At 39.9% G+C, this 17,836-nt stretch overlaps 1 protein-coding gene across 1 annotated transcript; it reads right to left on the reverse strand.

Annotated features, from left to right (window-relative positions):
* Nucleotides 1-396: 396 nt before the first annotated feature.
* On the reverse strand, nucleotides 397-1,329 carry LOC100762498 (olfactory receptor 1468). Its single transcript, XM_027426158.1, has one exon. The coding sequence runs from the start codon at nucleotides 1,327-1,329 to the stop codon at nucleotides 397-399; it is 933 nt and encodes a 310-aa protein (XP_027281959.1).
* Between the last annotated feature and the right edge of the window lie 16,507 nt (nucleotides 1,330-17,836).

The raw sequence follows: 17,836 nt of genomic DNA on the forward strand, positions 1-17,836 counted from the left end.
GTGTTCTGTATGAGAGAAAAATAAACAGAAAACGATTACTGAGCATCAACATAGGATTATGATATATCATTTATTCATATTTAAAAAGGATACTGCAGTCAACACTGAATTTCACATAAAATCACAAAACATTGGGATAACAAGATTGTGATGATTGCAGATCTGTTCTAACTGTGGCTCTTCCCTAATGATTTTCTAGAATCACACAGGCTAGGCACTGGAAGGCATCACTTAGTCACTAAGGTCCCATAAAACCAAACTAAATTGATATACTCCTGTTTGTAATGGAAATATTAAGTAGTATGTAACTATGTGTCTCATTTCAGAGATACATATTGCAATATTAATATCAATATATTTACCAGATAAATTTAAGTGAAAACCCCAGTGTTGCCATTACAATGTCATTTTCTTCTTACAAAGGACTCTTATCAGTGCCTCTTTTATATCTCTGTTCCTCAGGCTGTAGATGAAGGGGTTCAACATGGGAGTCACCAGTGCGTACATCATGGCCATGGCAGTCTCTTTCACAGTAGAGTTATTAGTTGATGGACATAGGTAGAGACCAAAAATTGTCCCATAGAACAGTGAGACCACAGACAGGTGGGAGCCACATTTGGAGAAGACCGTGTGGAGAACCCGAGTAGAGGAAACCTTCAGGATGGAGTAGACAATTCGTACATAGGACACAATGATGAGTAAGAATGGACAAACAGTACTTAGCCCTCCTATGATAAATATCATTAATTCATTAATATAAATGTCAGAACAAGCCAACTTGAGAAGGGAAGATAATTCACAGAAAAACTGGAAGATCACGTTCTTCCCACAAAATGACAATCTAGCAAATAGTTGAGTATGCAGCATGGAATACAGCATAGAAAGTACCCAGCATAGCCCCATCAGACACATACAGAGTTTGGGGCTCATGATGGTGGTGTAATGAAGAGGGAAACAGATGGCTACATAACGGTCATAGGCCATGACTACAAGAAGGAAATTCTCCAATGCTGCAAAAGCCAGTAAAAAGTATATTTGTGTCACACAGCCTGCATAGGAAATGGATGGGTGCTGGCTCTGCATATTCTGCAGCAATTTGGGCATTGTGACAGAGGAAAAGCAGAGGTCAGAGAAGGACAAGTTGCTGAGAAAGAAGTACATGGGTGTGTGGAGATGGGAGACCAGAAGAAAGAGGATCACGATGATGAGGTTCCCCAGGACAGTGATGAGGTACATGGCCAGGAATAGGGTATAGAACAGGTGCAGGTGCTCTGGGGGAATGCGCAGGCCCAGGAGAATGAACTCAGAGATTAGTGTTTGGTTGTTCATTATGATTTTTCATCTCCAGCATCCTAACTAGAAAATATAATGGTCCCTTAAAATTAAAAATAAAAATTAACATATATCTAGGATACATATATTACAGCAATGGATATGACAGATATAATAATTACAATGCAAAATTCTATGTTTGCAATCATTACAGTCATTAGTAATTTTTCTCAACTTCTCTTTACCATGATTTATCTCCCATTCCATCCTAGAAAGTTATATGCATTTATACTGAGATACAAAATAAACTAATGTGTCTCTCTCCTTCTGTCTGCATATCCAGGATAACTGTTATTTGGGTCACTTATAATTTGTTCTATGTTATGTTGTATATTGATGTTCTTGACGAATTTTGATGAGCTTTATCATAATGTTACAAAAATTTCAAGAAAACCTCACACACTCTAATGCCTTAGATTGCCATTTGAAACTCAGATATGTATGTCTATGTAGCATACAGATCTTTGCTCCACTGTTCACTAATGAATTCCAAGTGAAATTTATGAAGACACTTTGTTGTCTTTGAAAGCATTCTTCATTTTCTTAGCTCTCCAGTATCCTATAGTACAGTAAAAATTATTCATTATTTGTGTTAGAAATCTGTGAATCTCGATCTGTTCATTTGTATTAACTTGAACTACTATCACACATTATACAGAGTCCCCCCTTCATTCTCCTCCTATTCATCCATCTCTTCCTGTGAGATTACATCCATATATCAGGATCACATCTTGTCTTTATAGGAATACAGAAACAGACCCTATCCATGTTCTCATGTTTCCTGACCATTCTCTTCTTTTTCAAACTGCTTCATTCACACTGTGGCATTCTAACAGAGGAGTTCCAAAATCTGTTGCCAGTTTTTTTTTTCAGATTACCATTGTTGTTCTGAGGATAAGGACAAAACTCCTGTCAGGGACACTAATGCTGTTTCATTATTTCCTGTGTACCAAAGGAATATCCCTGCATGGTCTCACATTGACACTTGGATTTCTCTCCTTATCAGTGCTGTGGTGAAAACACGTCAGCTCCCACTTTTAGAGTTTCTCCTCTGCTTGCCTATTACTTTCTCCATTCTCTTTCCCCTCAGTGTGGTTCATCCTCATTCTTATGTATGGTTATTGCTTATCACATACACATTTAAATTTACTCTGTCTCCCCATAGTAAGTAAGACCTTCCCATCTTTCTTTGCATCCTATACATATTCCCTGCTCTAAATACTTTGACCACTGCCTTAAGCTATCATTACTTCCATTGTAAACTCTATTCAGGAAATGTCACACATAGTGTCATTCCAACTGATCATTCACAGTCATTCTTAACCTCCAACTAGGACCTGTCCTGATGCATAAATTTAGGGGGCAAAAATTTGTTACTTGGTGCTCAAACTGACACAGATTTCTTTAACTTCAATGGTAGAAAAATCCCCATTAAAATAGAAAGACTTGACCAGTTAGCAATAAATTTTACACTCCATAGTGAGTGTCAGAGATCTAATGTTGCAGTTCCACCGTGGTAGAGTTAGTAATTTGTATCCCACCTCAGTAATGCTGATGACTCCAAATCATATCCATATGCTTTAATCCAAACAATGTCATTGATATTGGTACAACAGACAGATATGATGAAAATGGTTATGAACTATAAAAAAAGAATTGACAGAGTTAGTTTAGAATATTCACTTGAGTTATTCCTCAGATGTCTATACTCTATGTGATGGTTAATTTATATATCAAATCGGTTAACCACAATGTTAGTTGTTGAAAAATACTAGTTGCTTTGAAGACAGTCTATAAATGTCACTTAATCTGTAGACTCTGACTAAAGCAACTAGCACGTCATAAGATCATCATCTTCATGCAATCAGATGAAGGAATTAAAGGAAAAGTACAGTTCACTGAAGAAAAGTTTTCATTTTCTGCCTTATATCCATGTCTGCATCCTCCACTCTTCTCAGGTACTCCAATATTCTAGGCATTTTTTCAAATGCTGGCCTTATCAGCCTCTAACACTGGGGAGTCTGTGTACTAAGTAACATGCATGGGCGTGTGTACACACACACACACACACACACACACACACACACACACACACACACACACTTATGTGTTAATCTGTGATTCTTAACAACCCTGAATAGTGAATCTGTCTCATGTCTCAAAGCTCACAAAAGAGGACAAGCATCAAGAGATCTAAGCAACTTTCTCTTAAATGGAAAAACCAAGTCTGATTGATTGTATCTTCACAGCCTGGTAGAATTTAATGAAGCTGAATTCAGAGTTTGAATACTTAGACATTGTGAATTAGCATTTCAGAGGGAAAGACATGTAGAAAAAATATCATGCACCATTTAAAAAGATGCTCTCCTTATGTACCTAAGAGTGGCCTCAAAAATGCAGCACCCCTGCGTCATTTTCCCTACCACTGGGATTACAGACATGTACCATTTGTCCATGTTTTCCTTTTGTAAATGAACAAAACCTTTGTGTTAGGTTGGTATGCGTGCAAAGAACAGAAGCCAGGGAAATCACCATCAACTATTACCACTGTTGAGTCAAGAGACTTCATGCTTCCTTTAGATGTTAAGCCCAAAGTTCTCAAATTGAACAGCATACAAATATTATGAGATATGTTTCTAACATTAGGGACAAAGACTATCATCTAGGATTCTGTAGCAGTGCCGATCTTGGTTGATTAGCTTTTATTGAATATTTTACATGACCACCCAGGTGATATTAATGCCATCCCTGATGGAGTGAGCTTAAGAGCAATCACAGATTTCATCACTAAAACACAGATTTGTGAACTTGTGCAGAAAATTAATCATCATCTTGGGTAGGACATTGCTCAGAGTTTGTTAAGACCCCACAGGGGAAAGAATAATAAATGACTGTACCACACTACAGCAGTGAACTCCATCTCATAGCACTGCTCTTGTGTTATAATGGTGTGATCCAGAGAGAAAATTACATAATAAGTAAATGTAATGAACACATTAATAAAAAGTGTTTATATGATGGTCATGAAACAAATACTTTCCAGTGTGCTGTGGTCTTGGGAGACAGAGAAAAGAAGAATGTTATCATACCTGGAGAAACTGTCCTGCATCACACTGGAGATTCACGTGGATAGACAGCTTGATACTGGCTTATTTTCCTAGCTTTACTGAGGTTGAGTCAGAGCTTCTGGTTCACTATCCAGTTACCTTCACTTATTTGCAGTCACAGGAACTAGTGGCCTCTGTACTCATCACCTATCTGTACCATCCTAGACAAACCCCCCTGATGACACTGCTTGGCCGTATGGACTCTGCATCCCATAGGATTCCAGGACCAGGTCCTGCATAACTCATTAAAGAGATAGTAATTACCCAGGACATTTCATGCACCTATTTGCCTTCAGGATCCATAATGGAGACCAATTATAGTCATCAATCATACCTTCCTAAACTTAGGGAAGTTATAATTTAAACAGCAATGAACAAAACAAATAAACAGGTAGCAGCAGTCAGAAAGTCAAAAATCATGGAAAGGTCCATACTAAATCACTGTTCAGGTATGAAAAAGATTTCTACTTGACTGGAAACCACTTTATTAGGGAGATGTACAGAAGAGTGACTGGAAAACCACCTCAAATTAATAGGCATCATCCTGATTGTTAATGATTCAAAGTGTCCCATACAATAAAACATTACAGAAGAAGCCATTAGAAATTTTTTTATACTTTTGGTTTTGAGCTAGCCTTGATTGGCTGATCTATCTTTCCAGCCAATCAAGTAGTTTTTAAGCAGTGTGAGATCTTAGAAAATAACACACACTGGGAAGGATTCCAAGGACTGCATGTCAATTCAACATGGCTGAGTACCTCCAAAAGACTTATTGCAGATATACAACCTTCTGAAACACAAACTTCATCATCCAACTTTCTGGGTGTGCCAGTATGTGAAGCAAGAATATGGCAAGTAGATGGCATGCTTTATGCTTCTTTTTTATAATTTTTTTGAGCTTTCAATAAATAGCTTTAATTCTTGGTGCTAGCTCTCAAATTGGGTATTTTTTTTATTAGTTCAAGTTAGGGAACAAGATTGTTTCACATGTAAATCCCTTCTCCCTCTCCCTCCCCTCATCCCCATCCCTCATCCCCCACCCCCAAACTACCCCCCACTCCATCCACCCACCACTCCACAGGCATGGTAGGGCTCTCAACGGGGCCTCTGCAAAGTCCACCAAATCTTCCTGTGCTGGGCCTGGGCCCTTCCCCATGTGTCCAGGGCCAGAGTGTATCCCTTCATGTGGGATGGGCTCTCAAAGTCCCTTCTTATACCAGGGAAAAATGCCAATCCACTTCCAGAAGCTCCCTGGAGTGCAGAGGCCTCCCTATTGACATCCATGTTCAGGGGGCTGGATCAGTCTTGTACTAGCCTCCCAGATAGCATCTGGGGTCGATGTGCTCTCCCTTGTTCAGGCCAACTGTTTCTGTGGGTTTCTCCAACTTGGTAGAGGCCCCTTCGATCTTCATTCCTCCCTCTCTTCAACTAAATTCCAGATTTCAGCTCAGTGTATATCTGTGGATGTCTGTCTCTGCTTCCATCAGCCACTGGATGAGGGCTCTAGGATGGCATAAAGAGTAGTCATCAATCTCATTTTAGGGGAAGGGCTTTTAGGTTATCCTCTCCACCTTTTCCTGGATTGTCAGATCGTGTCATCCTTGTAGGTCTCTGGAAATCTCCCTGGTTCCAGATCTCTTCCCGTACTATAGTGACTCCCTCTGATATGGTATCTCTCATCCTGCTCTCTCTCCTCTATTCTTCCCCAACTCAATATCTCTGCTCTTCCATTTCCTCTCCTCTACCCCTCTTCTCATGCTCTTATTGTGGCAGCACCCTCTCCCCTACCCTCATGTTCCCAATTAGCTCAGGAGTTCATGCCACTTCCTATTCCTGGGGTCTATTTATCCCTTAGAGTCCTTCATGTTTCCTAGTTTGTCTGGTGAAGAGGATTATAGGCTGGTAAACCTTTGCTCTATGTCTAAAATTCATATATTAGTGAGTACATACCATGTTTGTCTTTTTGTGACTGGGTTACCTCACTCAGGATGGTTTCTACAAGTTCCATCCATTTGGCTGCGAATTTCAAGATCCCATTGCTTTTTTCTGCTGAGTAGTACTCCGTTGTATAAATGTACCACATTTTCTCTATCCATTCTTCATTTGAGGGGCATCTAGGTTGCTTCCAGGTTCTGGCTATTACAAACAATGCGGCTATGAACATGGTTGAACATATGTCCTTGTTGTATGAACATGCACTATTTGGGTATATACCCAAGAGAGGAATTGCTGGATCTTGAGGTAGACTGATTCCCATTTTTCTGAGCAACCGCCATACTGATTTCCAGAGTGGTCTTACAAGTTCACACTTCCACCAACAATGGAGGAGTGTTCCTTCTTCTCCACATCCTCTCCAGCATAGATTGTCATTGCTATATTTGTTTTTTAGCCATTCTGACAGGTGTGAGGTGGTATCTCAGAGTTGTTTTGAGTTGCATTTCTCTGATGGTCAAGGATTTGGAGCACTTTCTTAAGTGTCTTTCAGCCCCCTTTTTTATAATTTTTTATTTAAATTAGAAACAATCTTATTTACATATCAATCCCAGTTCCCTCTCTCTCCCATCCTCCCATGCCCCTCACAGTCCCCTCATCCCACACCTCATCTCCTCCCCAGGGAGACTGAGAACTTCCATGGGGGATCATGAGAGTCTGTCACATCATATGGGGCAGGGCCTAGGCCCTCCCCCTGTGTTCCTAGGCTGAGAGTGTATCCCCCCATGGGGGAAGGGGTATGGCAATTTCTCAGGAAATTGGGAATCAGTCTACCACAAGATCCAGCAATTCCACTCTTAGATGCACATTCATAGAACAAGGACATCTGATTAGCTATGTTTATAGCAGCATTATTTGCAATAGCCAGAACCTGGAAGCAACCTAGATGCCCCTCAGCCGAAGAGTGGATAAAGAAAATGGGGCACATTTACACTATGGAGTACTACTCAGCAGAAAAAAAAAACAATGGAATATTGAAATTCTCAGGCAAATGGATGTTTACTGCTTGTTTAAGCCAATAAAAAAACAGTCCATGTTCCAATTCCTGTTCATTCATTTTGTCTTCTTAACTTTCTAAGGAAGCCTTTACTGTACCTACTACTACCGCCATTACCCCAAACCCCCTCCACATGGAGATCACTTCCAAAGGCGATGTTTTATGAGTTTACCATTGACCACAAGGCAATAGCTGGAATTTATAATTCCCTGTTTCATGATAGTCCTGAACTTGGCATCAATTACTGTGATGAGTTCTGTACATGATAATGAAACACAAACTTTCTACACCAAGGAACCTTGATTCTCTTAGTCTACCCTTCATTGAGCTCATAGAGATTATTGCCATTTGTTTTTAAATATAGAAACAGTAGTGGGATTTAAGAATATACCCAGTATTTTAGGCAGATTGCGACCAGCTCTGGTTACAGAGAACAACCACAATTTGTTTGCTAATAGATTGTTTTTAATTACTCTAAGAAGAATGATGCATATACTCATATACTTTTTGACATTAGAAGCAAATAGGATTGTGTGGTAGACACAAGTTCCAATCCAAACATCCCTAGTTACTGTGATTTTCACTTGCATGAGCATAATTATATAGCCTTGGTATTTTAAGTGTCATTCAAGCAGTCAGCAGTGCATTTTAGGACCTATTATTCCCCAAAGAAGTCTTGTGCCCATTCAAACATACACTCAGACATACTCTCCATTTCTATACCTCCAACTATCCACAGACAATTCCACTCTACTTTATGTCCTTCCAGATTTTCCTATTGTTGATATTTCAAGTGAATATAAGCTGTTCATAGTTGGCTTCCATCTATTAACATGTTTTAAAGATATTTCTATGTAGTTCTGTGTGCCAATAATTGATTTTTATTGCTTAATAATATTCCATTGTATGTATATGCTATGATTATTTACTTAATCAGTGGTTGACAGGTCTCTCCACCTTGATACAATGATAATTTGCATCTCTGCAAATGTTTATGAAGACATCTGTTTGATTTTTTGTAACTATGCATCTAGGCATTTGGTAATTCTACATTAAAAAGTCTTTTCTTCCCTTTTAAAATTTTAGTATATTTTAAACATTTTATTATTTTTCTCTAATATATTTAGTTCCTTTTGATTTTTATTATTTTTCTCTTGTGTATTACAATACTACTGCAACTTCCCCTTTCTCCATTCTCTGCAGTGTCTTCCCACATCTCCTCTCTCCCCAAGATTTCCAATCTCTCCATCTCCACTCAGAGGACATCAGGCCTCCCTGGGTCATTAATCAAACATGGCACAATATGCTACAATAAGACCAGGTACATACCATCATTTATGGGAAAGAGGGTCCCATAAATAGGCAAAAGAGTCAGCAACTACTCCAGCTCTCACTGTTGGGAACCCACAAAAACACTGAGCTACTCAGTCATAACATATATGCAGGGACATAGGTCAGACCCCTATAGGCTCTCTGATCTCTGTGTGTACCCATAAGACCTCAGTCAATTGATTCTGGGGGCATGTTCTCTTGGTTTCCCTGAATATTTTGGTTAATCCCATCCTTCCTCTCTCTCCTTTGCAGGACTGCCTGAACTCTGCTTAATGTTTGGCTGGGAGACTCTGAATCCACTCCCATCAGTTTCTGGATGAAGTCTCTCTGAACTCTTTGATGAGGATTCTGCTAAGTTCTTGTTGGGAGCCATACATCTTGGCATGAATCTTTAGGCCAAGTTTGGCCGTCCACATTGTTATAGAACCTTCTTTTGATTATAAATGGCTTCTAGAAGCATGAGCATCCAGAAGGAACAACATGACCCAGAAGTCAATCCTTTGTTCCAAACACTGGCGCACTTACCTAAGCAACCCTCCCTCACCCCACCATTTATCTAGGTAACCCTCCCTCACCCCACCACCCATGAACTTTTTACCCTGCTAACATCCTACTTCTATAGTTTTCTGACATCCTGCTTAAACTAACACCTGGCTCTTGGTCTCTTCTCACCCCCCTTTTACCCCACTCTACTGACTATATAAGCTAGCCTGGGAAAAATAAAATTTGTCACTTGATTAGAATCCTGTCTTGTGGTCATTCTCTCCAAGTCTCTTGTCACCATTCCCCTCCCTGGATATCTTGCCCTAGGTTGCTGTCCCACGGGTTGATGCAACTACAGGTTCTTGTCTCAGAACACTCTTCAGGCAGAACAAGCTGTAGGCTGAAGGCTTTGTGGTTGGGTTGGTATCTCAATTCCTCCATTTGAGGACTTCCCTGGTTACAGAAGATGGCCATTTTGTAAATCTACCATATTTTCTTTATCCAGTCTTCAGTTTAGGGACATCTAGTGTATTTCCAATTTCTGGATATTGTGAATAAAGCTTCTATGAACATAGTTGTGCAAGTGTCCTTGTGGTATGATTGAGGATCCTTTGGGTATATCCCCAGGAATGGTAGAGCTGGGTCTTGAGGTGGATTGATTCCCAATTTTCTGAGAAACCACCATATTTATTTCCAAACTGGCTGTACAAGTTTGCACTCCCACCAGCAATGAAGGAGTGTTCCCCTTGTTCCACATCCTCACCAGCATAAGCTGTCACTTGTGTTATTGTTGATTTTAGCCATTCTGACAGATGTAAGATTGAATCTCAAAATAATTTTGGCTCACAGAGTGCGGAGAGTCCAGTGGTGAGCTGATTCGGCTCCTAACTTGGGCTCTACTTCTGCCTGCCCGCCCTGGCAAATCCCGCCCCGGGATCCGCAGGCTGACTGAATCGGTCCCCGAGGACCCTGGGATCCTGTCTGGGATTCTGGCCCCCAAAGTGTGCAGAGAGTGCAGAGGTGAGCTGATTCGGCCCCTAACTTGGGCCCAACTTCTGCCTGCTCACCCTGGCAAACCCTGCCCAGGGATCTTCCACAGGTTGACTCGACCCCTGAGGACCAAACAACCCAGAGTATGCTGACATCTCTGTGCCAGTGCTGCTCTCACCCACCTGGAGAGTAAGTGCCTCCGACCTGCTTGCACCCAACTTGAAACCCATCAGAGTATCAAAGTCTCTGAAGAGAACACCAGACCCATACACACCAGGAAAGGAAATGACACCAACTGTACCCACTGGAACAAGAGATGGGAAGACGACCATATAAGGACACATCCAACAACAGGAAAACCAATATGACACCACCAGAGTCTAGGGACTCTACAGCAGAAGACATGAACATCCCAAAACAGAAGAAACAAAAGAGAGCAACCTTAAAAACAACATTGTGGAGATGATAGAGAACCTGAGAGAGGAAATCAGAAAATCTTTCAGAGAAATGGAAGAAAAGACAAACCAAAAGATGCAAGAAATCAAGGAAAACCAAAAAAGCCAAGAAAATACAATTAAACAGCTGATGGGAACAGTTCAGGACCTGAAAACTGAATTAGAGACAATAAAGAAAACACAAACTGAGGGAATGCTGGAAGTGGAAAAGCTTAGTAAACAATCAGAAACCACAGATGCAAGCATAACCAATAGAATACAAGAGATGAAAGACAGATTCTCAGATGCTGAAGACAAACCAGAGGAAATAAACTCGTCAAGCAAAGAAAATCTGAAGTCTAACAAATCCATAACACAAAATATTCAGGAAATTTGGGACACCGTGAAAAGACCAAACCTAAGGATAATAGGTATAGAAGAAGGTGAAGAAACCCAACTCAAAGGTGCAAAAAACATATTCAATAAAGTCATAGAAGAAAACTTTCCCAACCTAAAGAAAGACATGTCAATGAAAGTACAAGAAGCCTACAGAACGCCAAATAGAGTGGGCCACAAAAGAAAGTCCCCACGTCACATAATAATTAAAACACCAAACGAAAAAATAAAGAAATATTTATATTCTTTATAAAGAATATAAATAAAGAAATAATATTAAGAGCAGCAAGGGATAAAGGCCAAGTAACATATAAAGGCAAACCTATCAGAATTACACCAGACTTCTCCATGGAAACTCTGAAAGCTAGAAGGACCTGGATAGATAGAGATACCAACTCTGAGAGAACATGGATGCCAGCCCAGACTACTACACCCAGCAAAGCTGTCAATCACTATAAATGGAGAAAACAAAATATTCCATGACAAAACCAGATTTAAACAATATGTAACCACTAATCCAGCCCTACAGAAAGTACTGGAAGGAAAACTCCATCCTAAGGAAATTAACTACACTCGCATAAACATAGGCAATAGAAAACCCCACTCTACAAAAACACAAAATAAAAGGCAGGGTAAATCCACATACAATACCAGTACCAACAACAAACCAAAAACAAACAAGAATAAACACTGAATGGAACTTAATTTCCCTCAATATTAATGGTCTTAAATCGCCTATAAAAAGACACAGACTAACAGATTGGATACGAAGACAGAATCCATCCTTTTCTGCTGCATACAAGAAACACACCTTGAATTCAAAGACAGACATTACCTCAGAGTAAGGGGTTGGGATAAGATACTCCAATCAAATGGACCCAAGAAACAAGCTGGGGTAGCTATCCTTGTATCTAACAAGATAAACTTCAAACTAAAATTAATCAAAAGAGATGAAGAAGGTCATTTCATATTCATCACAGGAAAAATCCATCAGGAAGAAGTCTCAATTCTAAACATCTATGCCCCAAATACAATGGCACCAACATTTATAAAAGAAACATTATTAAAACTCAAATCACAAATAAGGCCTCACACAGTTATAGTGGGAGACTTCAACACCCCACTCTCACGCCTGGACAGGACCAACAGACAGACACTTAATAAAGAAACAAAGGAACTAACAGAAGTTATGACCCAATTGGGATTAACAGACATTTATAGAACTTTCTATCCAAACACAAAAGAATATACCTTCTTTTCAGGATCACATGGAACCTTCTCAAAAATCGACCACATTCTCGCCCACATAGCAAACCTCAACAGGTACAAAAAAAAATTGGAATAACCCCTGTGTCTTATCAGACCACTATGCTTTAAAGATAGAAATCAAAAACCAATCAAAGTGCAAAAAACCTACCAACTCATGGAAATTGAACAACATGCATTTGCAACATTCCTGGGTCAAGGAAGAAATTAAGAAAGAAATTAAAGACTTCATAGAATTCAATGAAAATGTTGACACAACATACCCAAACTTATGGGACACTTTGAAAGCAGTACTAAGAGGAAAGTTCATAGCTCTAAGTTGCTCACATGAAGAAACTAGAGAATAGCCACACCAGAGATCTTACATCACAGCTGAAAGCTCTAGAAAAATGGAAGCAAATTCACCACGAATGAGTAGACTCCAGGAAATAATCAAACTGAGGGCAGAAATCAATAAAATTGAAACAAAGAAAACAATTCAAATAATCAATATAACAAAGAGTTGGTTCTTTGAGAAAATCAACAAGATAGACTAACCGTTATCCAAATTAACCAAAAAGCAGAGAGAGATCATGCAAATTAACAAAGTCAGAAATGAAAAGGGGGAAATAACAATGGACACTGAAGAAATCCAGAGAATCTTCAGGTCGTACTTTGAAAACCTGTACTCCACAAAATTGGAAAATTTAAAGGAAATTGACAATTTTCTGGACAGTTATCACTTACCAAAATTGAATCAAGAACAGATAAGCAACTTAAACAGACCTATAACCTCTAAGGAAATAGAAGCAGTCATCAAAAGTCTCCCAACCAAAAAAAGCCTGGGGCCAGATGGATTCACTGCAGAATTCTACCAGAAATTTAAAGAAGTGCTAATACCAATACTCCTCAAATTGTTTCACAAAATAGAAGCAGAAGGGACATTGCCAAACTCTTTTTACGAGGCTACAATAACCTTGATACCCAAGCCACACAAAGACACAACTAAGAAAGAGAACTACAGAGCAATATCCCTCATGAACATTGATGCAAAAATTCTCAATAAAATCCTAGCAAATCGAATACAAGATCACATCAGAGAAATCATCCACCATGATCAAGTAGGCTTCGTCCCAGAGATGCAAGGGTGGTTCAACATACGAAAATCCATCAATGTAATCCACCATATAAACAGACTGAGAAAAAAAAACACATGATCATTTCACTAGATGCCAAAAAAGCCTTTGACAAAATCCAACACCCCTTCCTGATAAAGGTATTGGAGAAGTCAGGGATAACAGGAACATACCTCAAAATAATAAAAGCAATATACAGCAAGCCATGCAATTTCTCTAAAATCGGGGACAAGACAAGGCTGTCCACTCTCTCCATATCTCTTCAATATTGTCCTTAAAGTCCTAGTTACAGCAATAAGACAACAAGATGAGATCAAGGGAATACAAATCAGAAAGGAAGAAGTCAAACTCTCTCTATTTGCAGACGATATGATAGTCTACATTAGTGACCCAAAAAACTCTACCAGGGAACTCCTACAGCTGATAAACAACTTCAGCATAGTGGCAGGATACAAGATTAACTCAAAAATCCGTAGCCCTACTATACACTGATGATACATTGGTGGAGAAAGAAATCAGAGAAACATCACCCTTTACAATTGCCACCAACAACATAAAATACCTTGGGGTAACACTAACCAAAAACATGAAAGACCTGTACCATAAGAATTTTGAGTCTCTAAAGAAAGAAATTAAAGAAGATACCAGAAAATGGAAAGATCTCCCGTGCTCTTGGATAGGTAGGATCAACATAGTAAAAACGGCAATTTTGCCAAAAGCAATCTATAGACTCAATTCGATCCCAATCAAAATCCCAACACAATTCTTCACAGAACTTGAAAGAACAATTCTCAACTTTATATGGAGAAACAAAAGACCCAGGATAGCCAATACATCCCTATACAATAAAGGAACTTCTGGAGGCATCACCATCCCTGATTTCAAGCTCTATTACAGAGCTATAGTCCTGAAAACAGCTTGGTATTGGCACAAAAATAGACTGATAGACCAATGGAATAGAATTGAAAACCCGGATATTACCCCACACACCTATGAACACCTGATTTTTGACAAACAATCCAAATTTATATGATGGAACAAAGAGAACATCTTCAATAAATGGTGCTGGCATAACTGGTTGCAGACATGTAGAAGACTGCAGTTAGACCCAAGCCTATCGCCTTGCACAAAACTTAAGTCAAAAAGGATCAAAGAGCTCAACATAAATCCAGCTACACTCAACCTATTAGAAGACAAAGTGGGAAATACCCTTGAATTAATTGGTATAGGAGACTGCTTTCTGAACATTACACCAGTAGCACAGACACTGAAGTCAACGATTGATAAATGGGACCTCCTGAAACTGAGAAGCTTCTGTAAGGCAAAGGAGAAGTCAGCAAGACAAAACAGCAGCCCACAGACTGGGAAAAGATATTCACCAACCCCACATCTGACACATGGCTGATCTCCAAAATATACAAAGAACTCAAGAAGCTAGTCTCCAAAACACCAAAAAACCCAATTAAAAAGTGGGGTAAAGAAATAAACAGACAATTCTCAATAGAGGAATCTAAAATGGCTGAAAGACACTTAAGAAAGTGTTCAACATCCTTAGCCATCAGGGAAATGCAAATCAAAACAACTCTGAGATACCATCTTACTCCTGTCAGAATGGCCAAAATCAAAAGCACCAATGACAGTTCATGTTGGAGAGGATGTGGAGAAAGGGGAACACTCTTCCACTGCTGGTGGGAGTGCCAACTTGTACAGCCACTTTGGAAATCAGTATGGCGATTCCTCAAGAAAATGGGAATGAGTCTACTACAAGATCCAGAATTCCACTCTTAGGCATATACCCCAAAGAAGCACATTCATACAACAAAGACATATGCTCAACGATATTCATAGCAGCACTATTTGTAATAGCCAGAAATTGGAAGCAGCCTAGATGCCCCTCAACGGAAGAATGGATAGAGAAAATGTGGTACATTTACACAATGGAGTACTACACATAAGAAAAAAACAATGGAATCTTGAAATTTGCAGGAAAATGGATGGATCTAGAAGAAACCATTCTGAGAGAGGTAACCCAATCACAAAAAGACAAACATGGTATGTACTCACTCATATGCGGATTTTAGACATAGAGTAAGGATTATCAGCCTACAATCCACACTGCCAATGAAGCTAATAAACATAGAGGTCCCTAAGAGAGACATACATGGACCCCTGGAGAAGAGGAGAGGCTCATGATCTTCTGAGAAAATTGTGAGCATGGGAAGAGAGAGGAGAGAGCTAGGAGAATGAGAAGGAGAGAGGTAGAGGGATGCCGAGGACATGAGGGAGCAGAAAATATGAGTCAGGGGAAGAATACATGATAACAAGAATGGAGATATCATAATAGAGGGAGACACTTTTGGTTTACAGAGAAATCAGGCACTAGGGAAATGTCTGGAGATCTACAAAGATGATACCAGCTAACTATCTGAGCAACGGAGGAGAGGCTACCTCAAATGCCCTCCCCTGATTATGAGATTGATGACAGACTTATATGCCCTCATCAAGCAGCTGGTAGAAGTAGAAGCAGACACCCATAACTAATCACCGATCTGAACTGGAACCCAGATGCAGATAGCTGGAATACCAGCATGGGACTGATCCAGACCCAAGGAATATGGGTTTCTTTGAGGAAACCTCGGAAATCTATAGGACCTCCTGTAGAAGCCCAGTATTTATCCCTAGCATAGGTGTGGACTTTGGGAGCCCAGTCCATATAGAGGAATACTCCCTGAGCCAAGACACACGTGGGTGGGCCTAGGCCCTACACCAAAGGAAACATAAGACTCTGATGACACCCTATGGAAGGCCTCACCATCCAGGGGAAGCAGAGAAGATATGTGACAGATAAGGTGTTAGTGTGTGTGTGTGTGGGGGGGCAGGTAGGAGAGGATGGGTGGAAGAAGGGAAATGGGATTGTCATGTAAAACAATCCTGTTCCTAATTCAAATAAAAAAAGTTGAAAAAAAAGAATTAGCTGGCAATGTTCTGGTACAAGCCAAGTGAACTTGTGGGTCAAAGCCCTGTCACTACAGATAGCCTACAGCAGAGACTTAACCCTCCATCACAAATGAGGGCAAAAAAAGAAAAGAAAAGAAAAAAGCCACAGCATTACTATCAGTAGCTGTGATTTTTGTTAGCAAGAAAAGTAAGATCTCATTATGATTGCTATAAACTGCATTAAAATATTTCAGGCTCCTCCCAGTTTGAAATTGCTGTAATTATCACACCTGCTGCTAGACTGTATTTAAATGCATTATTAAAGAAGCACACATTTTCTTTTATGACAAAAGAAAACAAAATAATTTTGATTTGCACTTCCATGGACATTGAACATTTCTTTTAAGTGTTTCCCAGTTATCTGAGATACTCTGTTGAGAATTATCTGTTCAGATCTATACCCCAGTTATGAATTGGATTATTTACTTTGTTGATGTATAGTTTCTTGAGTTCTTTATATTCTTTGGATATAAGCCCTTTACCAGATATGAGGTTAGTGAAAGTTTTGCCTCATTCTGTGGGTTGCCTTTTTGTCGTATTGATGGCACCCTTTGCCTTACAGAAGTTTTTCAGTTTCCTGAGGTTCCATTTATTAATTGTTGATGGGTTTTTCTCCATTTTAAAATTTAAATTAGAAACAAGATTGTTTTACATGTCAATCCCATTTCTCTCTCCCTCTCCTCCTCCCCTGCTCCTAACAACTAACACCCTACTTATCCCATACCTTTTCTGCTCCTCAGGGAAGGTGAGGCCTTCCATGGGGGGGGTCTTAAGATTCTGTCATATACTTTCGGGTAGGGCCTATGTCCTCCCCCGTGTGTCTAAACTCAGGGAGTATCCCTCTGTGTGGAATAGACTCCCAAAGTCCATTCCTGTGCTAGGGATAAGGAGGCCCATTAGATTTCCGAGGCCTCTCACTGACACCCACATTCCCAGCTATCAGTCTGGGGACCAAGATATCCCCATTGTTCAGGTCAGCTGTTTCTGTGGGTTTCACCAGCCTTGTCTGGACCCCTTTGCTTATCACTCCTCATTCTCTGGATTCCAGTTCAGTTCAGTATTGTGCTGTGGGTGTCTGCTTCTACTTCCATCAGCTGCTGCATGAAGGCTCTAGGATGGCATATAAGTTAGTCATCAATCTCAGTATTAGGGGAGAGCATTTAAGGTAGCCTCTCCTCTGTTGCTTAGATTGTTAGTTGGTGTCATCCTTGTAGATCTCTGGACATTTCCCTAGTGCCTGATGTCCCTTTAAACCTATAATGGCTCCCTCTATTATGGTATGTCTTATCTTGCTCTCCTATATTTTTCCCTCACCTCAACCTTCCTGCTCCCTTATGTCCTCCACACCCCTCCTCATTCTCCTAGCTCCCCCTCCCTTCAGCCACACTCCCAAAA

The sequence above is a fragment of the Cricetulus griseus genome, chromosome 7 (assembly GCF_003668045.3).
Source record: "Cricetulus griseus strain 17A/GY chromosome 7, alternate assembly CriGri-PICRH-1.0, whole genome shotgun sequence".
NCBI classification, from domain to species: Eukaryota; Metazoa; Chordata; class Mammalia; order Rodentia; family Cricetidae; genus Cricetulus; species Cricetulus griseus.

What these genes read in the sequence shown, in the direction of transcription:
- LOC100762498 (XM_027426158.1), bottom strand. Translation starts at nt 1,329, where the DNA reads ATGAACAACCAAACACTAATCTCTGAGTTCATTCTCCTGGGCCTGCGC.